Source organism: Littorina saxatilis, linkage group LG17 (assembly GCF_037325665.1).
Source record: "Littorina saxatilis isolate snail1 linkage group LG17, US_GU_Lsax_2.0, whole genome shotgun sequence".
NCBI classification, from domain to species: domain Eukaryota; kingdom Metazoa; phylum Mollusca; class Gastropoda; order Littorinimorpha; family Littorinidae; genus Littorina; species Littorina saxatilis.
Window position 1 is genome coordinate 20906949 of NC_090261.1, and position 14506 is coordinate 20921454.

Genomic DNA, 14506 nt, shown 5'->3' on the forward strand with positions numbered 1-14506 from the left:
GGGCAGTGCAGGGGGTGGGAAGAGAGACAAATATTTAGCTCATTACTCTCAGCAGGTGCTGACAGGATCTCTTCATTTTCAGAGTCTGGGTAGCCCTGTTCAGAGGCTGCGGAGAAAACAAGTTTGGGGAAAACTGAAGATGAAATGAAAAAGGGCGCACTCATTTTGGGCTGAGTGTTTTTAGGTTTTGAAACTGGGTTGAACTGCTCTTTTTTTTGGCTCGTGGATCATGATGGAAAATGTAATTATTGGAACATATTTTCATGTTTTTCTCTTTTCTGCTCGACTCTGTTTTTCTGTACCTATATATTGTTTGTTCATTTAGTGGCTTCTGTGGCTGCAAACCTTATGAAATCTTTCAAACAGGATCAGAGAACAAAAGAGGGAAAAGTTAACATGAAGTATTTGCATAGGCATAACAGAACTAGCTGACAAATAGTGACATGAATGAGATGTGAAGTGGCATGGTTTATTTTTGAGTCCGACGACAGACAACTTTCACTTTGTAATTCTATCAATCAATGAATTATTCAATCAGTATGAGAGAGACTAGCTTTCTCAGTACTTGTCGCTGCAAAGAACACTAAACCCCATTTAAAGACCTTGCTTTTTTCATGTATTCTGCTCTGTAAATAAAACTAAATTTGCCTCCGTTTTAAGACTCTCCGTTAACACCTGCTTTTTTGAAGAATTTTGTCAGTCTTTAAAAGCTTAAAGGAGTTTCTACTGTATTGCTAAAGGAGGTAGACTTGTACACTAATGGAGACCAGAGTTGTGCTGCCTAAGAGAGACTCTAAACATGGGGTTGACTTGTTTGTAACACTACCGGCCCCATGCTGAGCTCATCATCTTGATCACCTCCAGGCAACAAAAACTGATTCCCGGGAATCAGCAGGAAGCGGGGAGAAAAAGCGACAGCGCCGCTCACAATGGCCCCTCTTCCTGTGACAGGGAGGTCGCACTGGATACACTTAGCCTGTCATCAGGCCTGTCTCCCCAGTCCCCTCACTGACTGACAAGGGGGACTTTTGCCCTGGGGGCAGAGGGGGAGGAGGGTAATTAGCCATTGTCCCCCTCCCCTGCTGGGCGGGGTCACGGGAGGCGGAGAAACTTGAGATAGGGGCTAATTAAACGGCCAGGTAGAGGTGTTGTGATGCCGGCAGGGGCGAGGAGAAAAAGACAGGTAAAAACGGAGGGTATGTTGCTGTGTGGTGGCAGGGTATCCAAGAAGATGAAAGGGAGTTGTTCAGAGGGGAGGCTTGGCTGGATATCTTGTTTTGATGTTTTTTGAAGTATGTTGATGATGTGATTGTGAGCTTTTTGTTTCATGTTTTTTCATGTCACACACATTTATCTTGGCCTACAAGCAGTCGTTATAATGTTGACAGAATTGGACAAGAAAAAACATGTTTTAGACAGAAAATAGAGCAGCAAGCACTCACAAGGTTGTACAGTATAAACTGAAAGTCAAGCATAGTTTGCTACATGTATGCATTATGTTAAAGTTCAGTTCTTAAGTGAAACCTTTTCTTTACTTCGCTAGTTTACCCTTCCTTTGTAACTTTTCCTTCACTTCTTTATTTAATCTATCATCATTATTGATATTTGTTCCCAATTGGTTTTCCTTTTGGTTACAAATCTGTTTTTCTGTTGCATTTTGAGTTCATTCCATGAGTTACAATTCTTCAAATTTTTCTTCTTCTCAGGTTTAACTGCATTGCGAAGTGACGAAGTTTATGATCTGCTGATGAAGGATTACCCTGACAAATACCGTGTAAGTTTTCAATTTTATTTTGCATAAACTGCTTTGCATCCTGTTAATGTTTGTAACACATGTGAACATACCAAGAGGAAATAGTAATGCTCATATATGTCAATTATATGCAGTGCAACAACAGATCGACACTTGCATGTGCAGTATTATATCGTCATTTCCTGTCAATATGATTGAACTTTGTACAAATTAAATTACAGCTTGTTTTTTTTCGCTAGGATTTAGTTTCTTTGGTAAATTTGCCACAATGAAAAGTTTCTACTATTTTCAGGATTTTAAGGTAGTCTCTGGCCTAACCTTCCCCAGCCATAAAAAAAAGTTTGGCAATATGACAGGAACAATTTCGGCGATTTAAAGGAAGTGTCGGTGTAACACTCACTGCCGACGCCAACTGTCCATCAGACTCGAATGTTTCTGTTTAAAGATACGATAATTTTTGACTTTGACTTTATTTTCAGTGTGATTTTGTGTTTGCAGGAATATGCCGCAGTTCTCCATGAGAGAGAAAAACAGAGGATCAGTGACAAACACAAGGAATATGAAGTGGTAAGAACTACTCTACCCTGCCTCGCTTTCATTGTACGCAGTGCTTTGGGGATTCTGGAAGTCTTTTTAAACTGCTTTCCTGCAGTACTGTTGTTGAAGTTCAGTTTGAGCTTTTATGTACTCTGTTTCAGTCTACTCTAAGACTTAAGTTTCTGTGCTTTGGGGGTTTCCATAAGCCTTTTTTCTGCTTTCCTAGTGCACTGTTCATTTCAGTTTTTACGTTTTCAGTGTCTGTCAGTCTAAGACTTAAGTTTCTGATACAAGTTTTCACTGTTTCCAGGAGACGTGATTTACTCTTTGCTTTGTGTCACATACATGTGTTGAACATGCATGTAACATTGTTCATTTAATGCTTTGATACAGTGATGCACAGATTATTGACTGTTACTAACTTAGGCCCTTTGCTCCAGGCGGAGCATAGGCCATTGATGACGTTTCTCCAACACACTCTGCTCTGGGATTTTGTATTGACTGTGGTATGCTTGTATTTTCAGGCACAACTTGAAAAGCTGGAGAAAAGTAAAATGGTGGACTACATCAAGAAAGCTGCTAAGTCAGCTGCGGACTACAATCGTCACTTTCTCCGAGAACGCAAAGAGGAGAGGGGTGCATACTTTGACCTCCAGACATTCGTAAGTAATATGTACATTTTTTTTTTTAAGCTATGAATTAGGTGTCTCACAGCGAAGATATTTGCTGAAGGTCCAGTGCCATATTTAGGGGAAAGCTTATTTTACAACTTCTTCACAGAGGTTTTCATGATTCCAAAATTGTAAAGGACATTATCATTCTAATAAAATTTGTTCAGGCAGGATTGTGAGATCAATCCATTTTTCTGCAATTTCTTCCAATGTAGCGTGTATATCTCTCAAGCACCTATTAGTTGGCAGTCACTTCTATGGACGATTTTTGGAAATCACTAGCGAGGGGTCTGTCGGAAAGATGTGGACAGGAGCACGTGTTTCCGACAGACCTCTCGGTGGTGATTGGTCCAATCTTTGTTTGTCAGAGTTTTGCAGGGGGGGGGGGGGGGGGATGTATGTCTGGTTACACCCGTACTCTAAAAAAGAATAACTACTATAGATCTATAGTATGCAGAGTTCCAGTGAATGGACCGAATGTCTTCATACTGTGTAAGTTGTAACTTTGAGCTGTTTGAGGAGACAGGGAACCGGAGTTAATGTTTCATTGGTTGCATGCTCATTCATGTCTGGTCTGACACAAGCACTCAGCATCACCCCCTCCCCCCTCCCTCCCTCAAATCCTCTTCTGGAAAACTCCGCCGCATCCCAAAGATCAGGACAAAAACATTTGCTTGGTGAAAGATCTTTAGGCATCAAATTACAACCGTTTGGAACACACTTGCAAAATATGAGCTCAATTCCTGAATTTTTTTGTATAAGCGTACATTCCTTCTAGAAGATTATGTGCAAATGTAACAGTATGATGTCACAGTGGTTTCTATAAAATTGATCTTCAATTAGACTTACTCTCGAGATCTTCAGATAATGGAAAAACTGCAGAACCGCCCATGGTGAATCAGTACTTTCTTCACAGTGGTGTTAAAAAAGTGCTTCCTTATCGAAGGTTCCTACGATACCATGAATGGTTTGTGTGCCTAACAGTTAACCCTTTTTCAAGAAATACATGTCCTTTTGCTACTGCAATATTTACATGTTTTGCAAAATTACAAGGGTACAGTGAAAACTGTCAAATACGGTCACTGGACTTAGCGGACACTCGCAGAATACGGACAGTCAGTCTCGGCACGGACTGCTTTACACTGTAAAACACCTGTACGTTACGGCCACCTCGGCATTACGGACGCGGACACGTATTTTGGGTCCATAATAAGTCATATACCTGCTAAATACGGACATCCACAGCAAGCTGGGAAGTTCGATCGACGAAGAAGACGATAAATCGATCAGTTGATATTATTTTGATTGGCTGCTAGAGTTCCAAGGCAGCCAATCCAACGCGTGGAACGTGTTCGGCGGAACGGAAGTGAAAGTGTATGAGTGAATGTATCTTCTCTTCGAAAGAGTGATTCGTGTTTAACAAGATGGCAGCAAGAAATTCAAATTCAAGAAAAGGAAGAAATGCGCTGACTTTAGAACAAAGGATAAATGTTGTCAAACAACTGGAAAGTGGGAAATCCTGCCGAACGATTGCACAAGAGCTTGGGTGTGGGAGAACGCAGATTTCGAAAATCAGCGTCGATCGGGAAAAAATAATGAAGTTGTGGGAATCGGGAGACGGACGTGCTGACCAGAAATGGGTTTCGAAGAAGACAACCGAATACGAAGAGCTAAATGACGCCGTGTTCGAGTGGTTTTCAACCAAACGTGCGAATCACATTGCCATCAATGGTCCACTCAGACAACGCTGGACAAATTCTTTCAAAAGCTGATGAGTGCAGAATGAAGTGAATGTGTTGTATGAATGAGATCCAGTAACTTTTTAACAATTTAAATTTATACAGTTGATATGATAAAAAGCTTTTAAACTTGTTTTACAACAGTCAATATTAAATGTTTCTCTATTTAATCTAAACAGCTTCTGTTTTTCTTATAAATGTACATGTACATGTGCAGTACTCTCTCTCTCTCTCTCTCTCAACTTGACTTTGTCGCGTTTACTTGCACCTGTCTAATAAGGACACCTGCAGAATAAGGACACTTTTGTCTGGTCCCAAGGGTGTCCTTATTTGACAGGTTTTACTGTATGTCTAACCGAAGATCAGTTACACAAAAGTTACTGTGACTTCATACATGAACTTTTGCGCAGAAACTTGAAGAGCCATGTGTGAAATATGGGCGTGTAGCCAAGTGGATTAGACTGCCTTCCGTGGGGAAGGTTCATGGTTCAAATCCTGGCTGCGTCTGGTGGGTGAAGGGAGGAGATTGATTTTTTTTTAATCTCACAGGTCAACTTGTGTGCAAACCTGCTAGTGCCTTATTCCCCTTAATGTGTTCATGCAAGCACAAGACCAAGTACTCAAGGAAAAGATCCTGTAATCCATGTCAGAGTTCGTTGGGTTATAGAAACATAAAAATGCCAGGCTCACATCCCCTGAAAATGGAGTATGACACGTAAAAACCCACCTGTGCAAAACATGAGTGTACATTGGAATTGCAGTCCATGTACGCAGAAGAAGAAGAAGAAGAATGTGCGGATATCTGTAATTTTGTGTCAATCTTTTCCTTCTTAAATAGGCCACAACTGTCAGGATACCCCTCGTACATTTGTAGTTCCAGTAGCTCTTCTTCCTTCAAAACATACCTGAAAACACACCTGTTTCGTGAAGCCTACACATTCATGTACCTGCCCAAACTCTCTCTCCGCAAGCACTGTTTCAGCATGACCTTTTTACCCCTGTATGTAAACTAGTCTCTTCCTTGTGTGTGTATATATGTGTGTGTGTGTGTGTGTGTGTGTGTGTGTGTGTAGGTGTGTGTATGTGTGTGCGTGTGTGTGTGTGTGTGTCCGTGTGTGTGTGTGTCTGTGTGTGTGTGTGTGTGTGTGTGTGTGTGTGTTGTTAGCCTGCATGGACATTGTTAGCATGAATGGGTACTCATGCCTTTTTCTGTGTGCTTTTTTTCATAATGGATTTGGTTCTCTATTTTGTGTGATATGAAATCTCAGTTTTCTTTGTTGCACTTTTATTTCGTGATTTGTATGCTTTTAAAACAAAATGATTGTCTGTATTTGTGCACATTCAAATTACTGAGTAACAGAAGAAACATGGATGGGTGAGCATATCTGCGGGTCAATAAATTACTCATGCAAAGTCTTTGGTGCAGTGTGATGTGCTGTGTGATGCCTTTGTTTTGTGAAATAAAGCTTGCCATTATACTGAATTTGTATTGTGCACTTTACATTCTTCATTGAAGTGTGTCTCCAAAATGGCACGTAAAGGGGGACATTGGCCCAGCTGCACACTTTCAATCATTTGTCTACAGTGGGGCGGGGATGTAGCTCAGTCGGTAGCGCGCTGGATTTGTATCCAGTTGGCCGCTGTCAGCGTGAGTTCGTCCCCACGTTCGGCGAGAGATTTATTTCTCAGAGTCAACTTTGTGTGCAGACTCTCCTCGGTGTCCGAACACCCCCGTGTGTACACGCAAGCACAAGACCAAGTGCGCACGAAAAAGATCCTGTAATCCATGTCAGAGTTCGGTGGATTATAGAAACACGAAAATACCCAGCATGCTTCCTCCAAAAACGGCGTATGGCTGCCTAAATGGCAGGGTAAAAAACGGTCATACACGTAAAATTCCACTCGTGCAAAAAACACGAGTGTACGTGGGAGTTTCAGCCCACGAACGCAGAAGAAGAAGAAGATTTGTCTACAATGTGGAAAATTGGGATGACATTAATGTTGCATTAAAACATAAATTTAGAAAACATGTTTTCAAAAAACACAAAGCAAAGTAAAACAAAAAACTATTCCTTATAGTGTTTATTAGTGACCGAAAAAACCCAACTTGTTATAAGTTACTTTTATTTCTTCTCTTCGCAACTTCACGGGAATGAATGACATAACAAGACTAACTCATTTGACAAAATGCACAATTCAGCATCGAAGGGGTTAAGGATGGACGAAAAATTGATCAGTCAAATCACTAAAAAGGTCTTTGAAAATATCAGTGGTCAGTTCTAAACTCAACAGATGATCTCACAATCACATGGTTTTGTTTCCATTTGTAATGCACATAATGTAGGCCAACACAGCCGAGTCTTGCCACTTGAAAATACGTTGCATGACATAGTTCGCACTAGAAAATTCCATACATGTCCAATTGAACGGGTCATGTGAACCAGGCGCAACAAATTTGAATCAGACACTGTGTCATTTTCTGATCGTTTTATGTGACTTGGCTAAAACATGCAGCGTGATACTGGTACTCTAGCGTGGTTTATTCTTCACTGTGGTCTCCATCGTCTGTCAAGTAATGAATTAAGTATTCTGCGATCAATTCTGCACACACTACGTAGATTTTTTCCCTTTCATATTGCCCATGATTTATATTAATCACACACAAGCCACTTTTGGAGTTGTTGCAGGGATCAAAGTTGAGGAAAACAAGTTGCGTCTTATAGTTCCGAAAACACAGTACTCGCACCTTTCCAAACTGACTGTAATGTGCTTTGATATAGCTTGAAGAATGCATACCTCCAGGTTTGTGAACGATTGTTACTGTATTTGCAGATGGTCCATTACCCAGCGAGTCGGTACAAGAAGCTGGCGCCTGACTGCACCAAGCCCAGTGCCTACCCTGTGTCACTCATCCCTGGCCAGTACCAAGACCACTACTGCAGGTAAGCTGGCACTGCACCCCCACCCACTTAGTACATAAACACATCTGAGTAAATAAAGTCTTCCAAAGATAGAGGTCTTAAGACTGAGGCAAGTTTACTAACTTATTTTACAGAAAATCTCAGGGAGCAAGAACTTCAGACCAGTTTTATGATTTGGCTAACTGCCAATTTCCTTGGCTAGCAATTACTTGTCAGTGGTACCTGTGATGAAAGGACACCCTTGGGACCAGCCACAAGTGTCCCTACATTGCAGGTGGCCTGTCATGACAGGTACACAACCGGCACGGTTGGCCTAGTGGTAAGGCGTCCGCCCCGTGATCGGGAGGTCGTGGGTTCGAACCCCGGCCGGGTCATACCTAAGACTTTAAAATTGGCAATCTAGTGGCTGGCTTCTGGCATTATGGGGTTAGTGCTAGGACTGGTTGGTCCGGTGTCAGAATAATGTGACTGGGTGAGACATGAAGCCTGTGCTGCGACTTCTGTCTTGTGTGTGGCGCACGTTATATGTCAAAGCAGCACAGCCCTGATATGGCCCTTCGTGGTCGGCTGGGCATTAAGCAAACAAACAGACAGGTACATTTTGGTCAAGATAATGGACAAAAGGACAAGAGAAGGTGTTCTCTCATGGGAGATGTCCTCTCAATCTCATTGGAGGGGCCTCACAGTCACATCGCAGATAGCACTACATGGACTGAACTGTTCAACTGCACTTTCACAGTAAAGAAAATGAATGGTAAATTTATCTTTCCAGTTACACCAGTGACGAGCTGCGTTACTTCCCCCTGAACACAGCTCTGTACGACCCACCCAAGAGGATGAAGAACACGCTTGCCAAGCCGGCAGCCTCTGGGGAATCCTCCTCCGATGACAGCGAGGTGAGTTCTCGTCACAGTGTAGGTGTCTCCCTTGTGCTGTCATTTGAAATACCATGTGTACTAAAGGTTGTGATATTGTGTGGAGCTGGAACCTTAAAAGCTGATTAGCTCACAACACTTGGCCAAAAGGGGTCAACTGCAAGAGGGATTTTTGACAGAAAATTCTGATTTTTCTGGCTCTTTTTAACGAAAAGTGCTGAGGGTCGGGTAGGACACACTGTTGTAGTATTGTTTTGGTGCCAGGTGAGGCTGTAGAGTTTTGACAAGGGTTATTCACAACGGTTGAACGCTGAAGAAGAAGACAAGAGTTATTAACCGATAGCTTGATTGGATGAATACAAAATCTAGTGGCAAATGTTTGTCAGAAGAAAAATGATGTTTTATCTGTCTGTTACTGTTTTCATCTGTATCCTTGTATCAAATGTTGATACTTACGCAAACATGTTTGGCGTGTATCTTTATCCATTTGGTTTGTGTTTTGCGAGAAGCAATGTTTTTGTTACACCCCCAGACATTTTCTGCATCCAGCACAAGGTCTTAGAAAGTTAGCGGAAGCATGGTTTGAGGCTGAAAATAATTTCCATCGTGCTGTCTGTGTAGGGCAAGAGTGGATCTTCATCGGATAGCAGTGGAAGTAGCAGCAGCGATTCAGACACACCAGCAAATGGCACAGCCACCAACGGCACAACCACTAATGGCAATGCAGCGGCTGCCACCCCCACCGCCGCTCCTGAGCCGGTGCAGACACCTAGCAAAACACCCAGCAAGAAAGGCAGCAAGAAGACTGGCAAGACACCGGCAAAAACACCAGGAAAAACACCAAGAAAAAGCAAGAAAAAAGATGTTGGGAGCGCTGAGGAGAAACCAGCAGTTAAAGTCGAGGGAGCAGAGAACTTTTCTGCTGCACCAGATAAGGAGAAAGTGGGTATTGTTAGTTATTAGTATAACCAATTGATTGAATTTTTGTGTAATAAAATACTTAGAGGCAAGCACATAATATGAAATACAAACGCCAGCACCAAACTTGTTAAGATATTCTAGATTCACTGAGCATCATAAATGGTTCAAGAAAATGTAGTCTTTGATAATGGCGTTGGGAAGTGTTGCTCAAGATTTTGATTGTTCACTCTTTTTGTTTGAATTTGTGTTCTCATGAAGTCATTTTTATTTGGCATATTTAAAAACAACTTTGTTCCTAAAGAAAGGTCAAATGTCCAGGTATTTATATTGATTATTTGGGTGGTTATTCTTAATTTGTTTCAACTCTAGTTATTCAGGGTGGTAATTTTTCATCTATTTTGCTTGTTGGGTCTGTATGAATTCTCATGTTGTTTTTACATTTAGTCAAGTTTTGACTAAATGTTTTAACGTAGAGGGGGAATCGAGACGAGGGTCGTGGTGTATGTGTGTGTGTGTGTGTCTGTCTGTGCGTGTGTGTGTGTAGAGCGATTCAGACTAAACTACTGGATCGATCTTTATGAAATTTGACATGAGAGTTCCTGGGAATGATATCCCCGGACGTTTTTTTCTTTTTTTCGATAAATGTCTTTGATGACGTCATATCCGGCTTTTTGTAAAAGTTGAGGCGGCACTGTCACACCCTCATTTTTCAATCAAATTGATTGAAATTTTGGCCAAGCATTCTTCGACGAAGGCCGGACTTCGGTATTGCATTTCAGCTTGGTGGCTTAAAAATTAATTAAATATCATATTCTTACTCCGAATCACATTAGCATTGAGTCACCTGAGATGCTTATCACTGAAAAACGCTTACCCGGCTAAAGAATTTAAAGGGAAGCAACCCCATCACCAAAACGAAAGTGAAAGTAGCTTTGGTAATGGGCCAGTACACCGGGAGTTACCTCCCATACGGGTGTATGCCACGTCACTTCCTCTAGGAACACGTGCCTATTATCATACGTCTTTTTCACCTCGGAGAGGACGGTTCACTTTTTGACGCTCTGTGGCTGACCTTGTGTGTTTGAGTGACACCCGCCGGCCACGTTACCCAGCTTGTCTGCTCGCCTTGCCTACAGTTTGGTTGGTGAGCTCGTTCCAGTTTGTTGTTGGTTGTTTGCGCTGTTTTGTTACTGTACGTTGTCCGTTTTTTACGGACTTGTGTGTCAGTGACTTGCGTGTTTCGCCATTTTGTTGTGTGAGTTAGTTAGCTAACTCGTGTGACTTTGCTAGTAGCTCTGCGTGCCCTCTTTCTGTTTGGGCAAGTGTAGCTTTAGTATTTTGTTGACGCGTAAGCGTGTGTGTTTACTGTGTTTTCAGTCGTTTTGACTTACGTTTCAGTAAATCTTTTTACTTTGCCACGTGTTGTTGACGTTTGTGTCAGTGTTTTGCGTGTCGCCATTTTGTTGTGTGAGTTAGTTTTCTAGCTCGTGTGACTTCGTTTGTAGCTCTCCGTGCCTCTGCTTGTGGGGCAAGTTTAGCTATAGTATTTTGTTAACGCATTAGTGCGTGTGTTTACTGAATTTTCCAGTCGTTTAGACTTATGTTTCAGTAAATTTTTTCGCGTTGCCACGTGTTGTTGTCAACATGTCTGATTCAGACAAGCGCCGTGGCAAGTCGGACCCCAAGGGGAAAATTAAGGCTAAGTCTTCCTCTTCCAAAGCAACGTTACTTGTTACAGACCAAGAGCGTAACACTTTGTTGGCTGTACCAATTTCGGCGCCTAGCGCTGTTACTACTTCTGCTTCTTTTGCGGCGCCTAGCGCTACTGTTACTTCTGCACCTGTCTCTACATCGGAGACTTCGTCTTCTTTGTTAGCACCTGGACAAGGTGCGTTGGTTTCCTCTCTGTTAAAGTCACTGGTTCCAGAAATCCGCAGCTTGGTGCAGGCAGAATTTCAGCGTTCCGTCGCCAGCAGTTCGGCGTTTCCGGCATCTGGCAGTGACGTCCGGGCATTGGCTTCCGTGTCTTTGTCCTCCACTTCCGGCTTGGAGCAGCGTCCTCCCTCTTCAGCGTCGGTTGGTAAGCAGAGCTGGTCCGATAGCCCTCGTGAGGCGCCTGGACGTTCTCCTTTGGGGGACAGCTCTTTCGCATCGGGTCACGACCGATACCTTGCTGATCTTTCATTTCCGGCGATAACCTACGAGGCCCCGGACTTGTTCGAACAGCGGCGGCAGTCGGTTTCGACTGCCGCATTTCCGGCACTTGCCGGAAGTGATGATCCGTCCGCTCCGGCACGCTACGGCGGTCGCGGCAGGATGGAGTATTCACTGACTTCCGGTCCTTCCGGATCGCGAAGTCAACCAGTGCAGTCTTCACTTCCGCATTTTGCGGTTCCGTTGACTACACTTCCGGTTTCGGCCGGAAACGCTTCTTCCTCTTCTGGTGGTTCCTTCCGGATACCAGATAGTGGATTACAGCGTGCGCCTTCCGGCTTTCAAGCGCCTAGGCTTGAGCAGGCATCACTCCACTCAGTCGGGGGAGTGACGTCAGCTCATCCAGCTCCGGTTTTTGCGGATGGTCGTCCTGCTTACCCTTTACCTTCACAGGGTTTTGGGCGGCAGGATGACGTTAGTGCTCAGGCTTTTCCGGTTTCCGGTTTGCCAGGGCATGCTTCTGCTTCCGGAACTGGTGACTTCGGTCATGGTTCCACGTGTGACTATTCTGATGCTCCATCAGTGGTCAGCGAGGAGTCGCGGGGCGTGTTTCCGTCGAAGCTCAAGTCTGTTCTTGACGTCGCGGCGGAAGTAACGTCTCGTTATTTTCCTGAAGGGGTGGTGGCTGCGGACTCTTCCGCATCATTCGTTCCTTCTGCCATGGCGGACTTCCGGCCGGCACAGGAGGATGTTTCTTCCTTCCGGTTCGCCGAGTCTCCGTCAGTGGCTTACCAACTTTCGCATTCACTGGTTCGTCCAGCACATGCGGGGAGTGGTATTCGGCCAGTGCCTGTTCCGTTACTGCTTCCTTTTGGTCCAGTTCCGGAATCAGCTCAGCAGTGGGTGGCTTCAGCTGCCCAAGCCTCTTCCTTCGTGCCTACGGCCAATAGGAAGCTTGGCATGCCCAATCAGAGCCAGAATTGGCTGGCGTCTTTTGCACTCCCTAGGGCTACCCTTCCGGTTTCCCGGGAATTGCTGCCTCTTCTGACTAAACCGATCAAGCGTGATTCGGTTTTGCCGGTTTCCGAGGCTTCCCTCCTCTCTGCTGAGGAGGTTGGACGTCGGCAGATCGAACTGTCCTCCATTGCGGAGACTCTCGTTCGGGCTCTGTCTCGGGCATTGACCGATTCGCTAGTTCCTTTCACTCTCAGTGAAGAACAGAATGCGGACGATGTCTCTGCGCTTTTGACCGCATTGGCCAAGGTCAATGAGGAACAATTGCGTCTTTCCTCCCTGCAGTACACCCAAGCGGTACTCTGCAGGAGGGATCTCTTCCTCTCGCAGTCCCAATTCACGGAGCTGGCTACTAGGGAGACCTTGAGAGTCTCCCCGGTCTCAGAGGAGTCTCTCTTCTGTCCGCTGGCACTGGATGCCAGACAGAAGGAGATTCAGTCAAACAAGGACAGTCAGTTCCTTGACTACACTCTGAAGGGGGTGAAACAGTCTCAGCCTTCTAAACAGAAGCAGGCTCAGACATCGTCTAACCCCAAGCCAGCTCAGAAGCGGCAGGCTTCGCCGGCCGCTCGTGGTGGGAAGAAGAGGACGGCATCGGGAAGGGGGCGTGGCGGCTCTGGAAGTAAGCCACACCCCCAATGAAGCGCTCCCGATCTCACCTCCCTCCCGCCCTCCACCTTGGTGATGGCGGGAGGCCCCTCCCGGGCACTTTCTCGTTGGATGTCGGTAGTAGACAGCCAATGGATTGTGGGAGTGGTGAGTTCGGGCTTCCGTCTACTCTGGCGGGAGGAAAAGGCGCCTCTTACCCGAGTGCCTCCGCGGTTCAAGCCCCCCTTCTCGCAGGAAGCACGTTCCGTCTTGCAGTCGGAAATTGCCTCCCTGGAGCAGAAGGGCGCGGTGGAGAGAGTTCGGGTCCACAGCTCCCTGGGATTTTACGGGCGTCTGGTCGCTGTTCCCAAAGCATCAGGAGGATGGCGTCCCGTGTTGGATTTATCTCTCCTCAATACTTTCTTGAGGGAGATAAAATTCAAGATGGAGACGCCAGCCTCTGTCCGAGACTCTCTCCGCCCAGGAGACTGGGTGACCTCGATCGATCTCACGGACGCATACTTTCACATTCTTATGCATCCGACCGACCGGAAATGGCTTCGTTTCCGGTGGGGAGATCAGATCTACCAGTTTCGCGCACTCCCTTTCGGGCTGTCTCTCGCACCGTGGATTTTCACCATGGTGGTGAGACAGGTCTGTGCACTGGTGAGGTCCCAGGGTATCCGTCTGCGGGCTTATCTGGACGACTGGCTCATCATGAATCAGTCCCAGAGCGGCTGTTCGCAGGATACCCTGACGGTTCTTCGAGAATCCAACTGGTTGGGGTTCTCGATCAACCGGGTAAAGTCGGAGCTGACCCCGTCACAGACAGTCACTTATCTGGGGATGTCTTTCGACACGGTCGCTTGGACTGTCCAGCCTTCTCAGAGAAGGGTGGACAAGCTCCAAGCTCAGATTCGCTCCACTTTACCTCTCCTGATGGCTTCCATCCGCTCGCTCGCCTCCATCTTGGGGCAGATGGAGTCTATGGCTCTTCTGGTTTCACTGGGCCGGGTCCACAAATGTCCGCTTCAGTTCGCGCTGAAGCCGTTTGTGGACTCTCCTCTGGTGGACTGGGACGCCCTCATCCCTTTGCAGGGATGGTTCCAGTCTGCGACCCTTCCGTGGTTGCACACGGAGTGGGTCTGCAGAGGTGTTCCGATCGTCGTGCCCCTCCCCGACCTGGACCTCTTTACAGATGCGTCCAGGGAGGGTTGGGGGGCACATACAGATCTTCAGACTCCTCCCTTTCCGTTACTCAGCCGAGTAATCCGGAAAGCGGAGATGGAGGAGCCGGCCCTTCTTCTTCTGGTCGCTCCTCTGTGGCCGTCGC

The 14506-nt window shown here is 45.5% G+C and overlaps 1 protein-coding gene across 1 annotated transcript in view; it reads left to right on the forward strand.

Annotated features, from left to right (window-relative positions):
* The window catches only part of LOC138951676 (PHD finger protein 10-like), a 39741-nt gene that overhangs the window by 17003 nt on the left and 8232 nt on the right, over nucleotides 1–14506 (forward strand). Inside the window, exons 6-11 of the mRNA XM_070323232.1 lie at nucleotides 1707–1774; nucleotides 2252–2320; nucleotides 2815–2952; nucleotides 7533–7642; nucleotides 8394–8517; nucleotides 9118–9438. Coding sequence (XP_070179333.1) covers nucleotides 1707–1774; nucleotides 2252–2320; nucleotides 2815–2952; nucleotides 7533–7642; nucleotides 8394–8517; nucleotides 9118–9438 — 830 coding nt within the window. The remainder of the gene's footprint in view (nucleotides 1–1706; nucleotides 1775–2251; nucleotides 2321–2814; nucleotides 2953–7532; nucleotides 7643–8393; nucleotides 8518–9117; nucleotides 9439–14506) is intronic.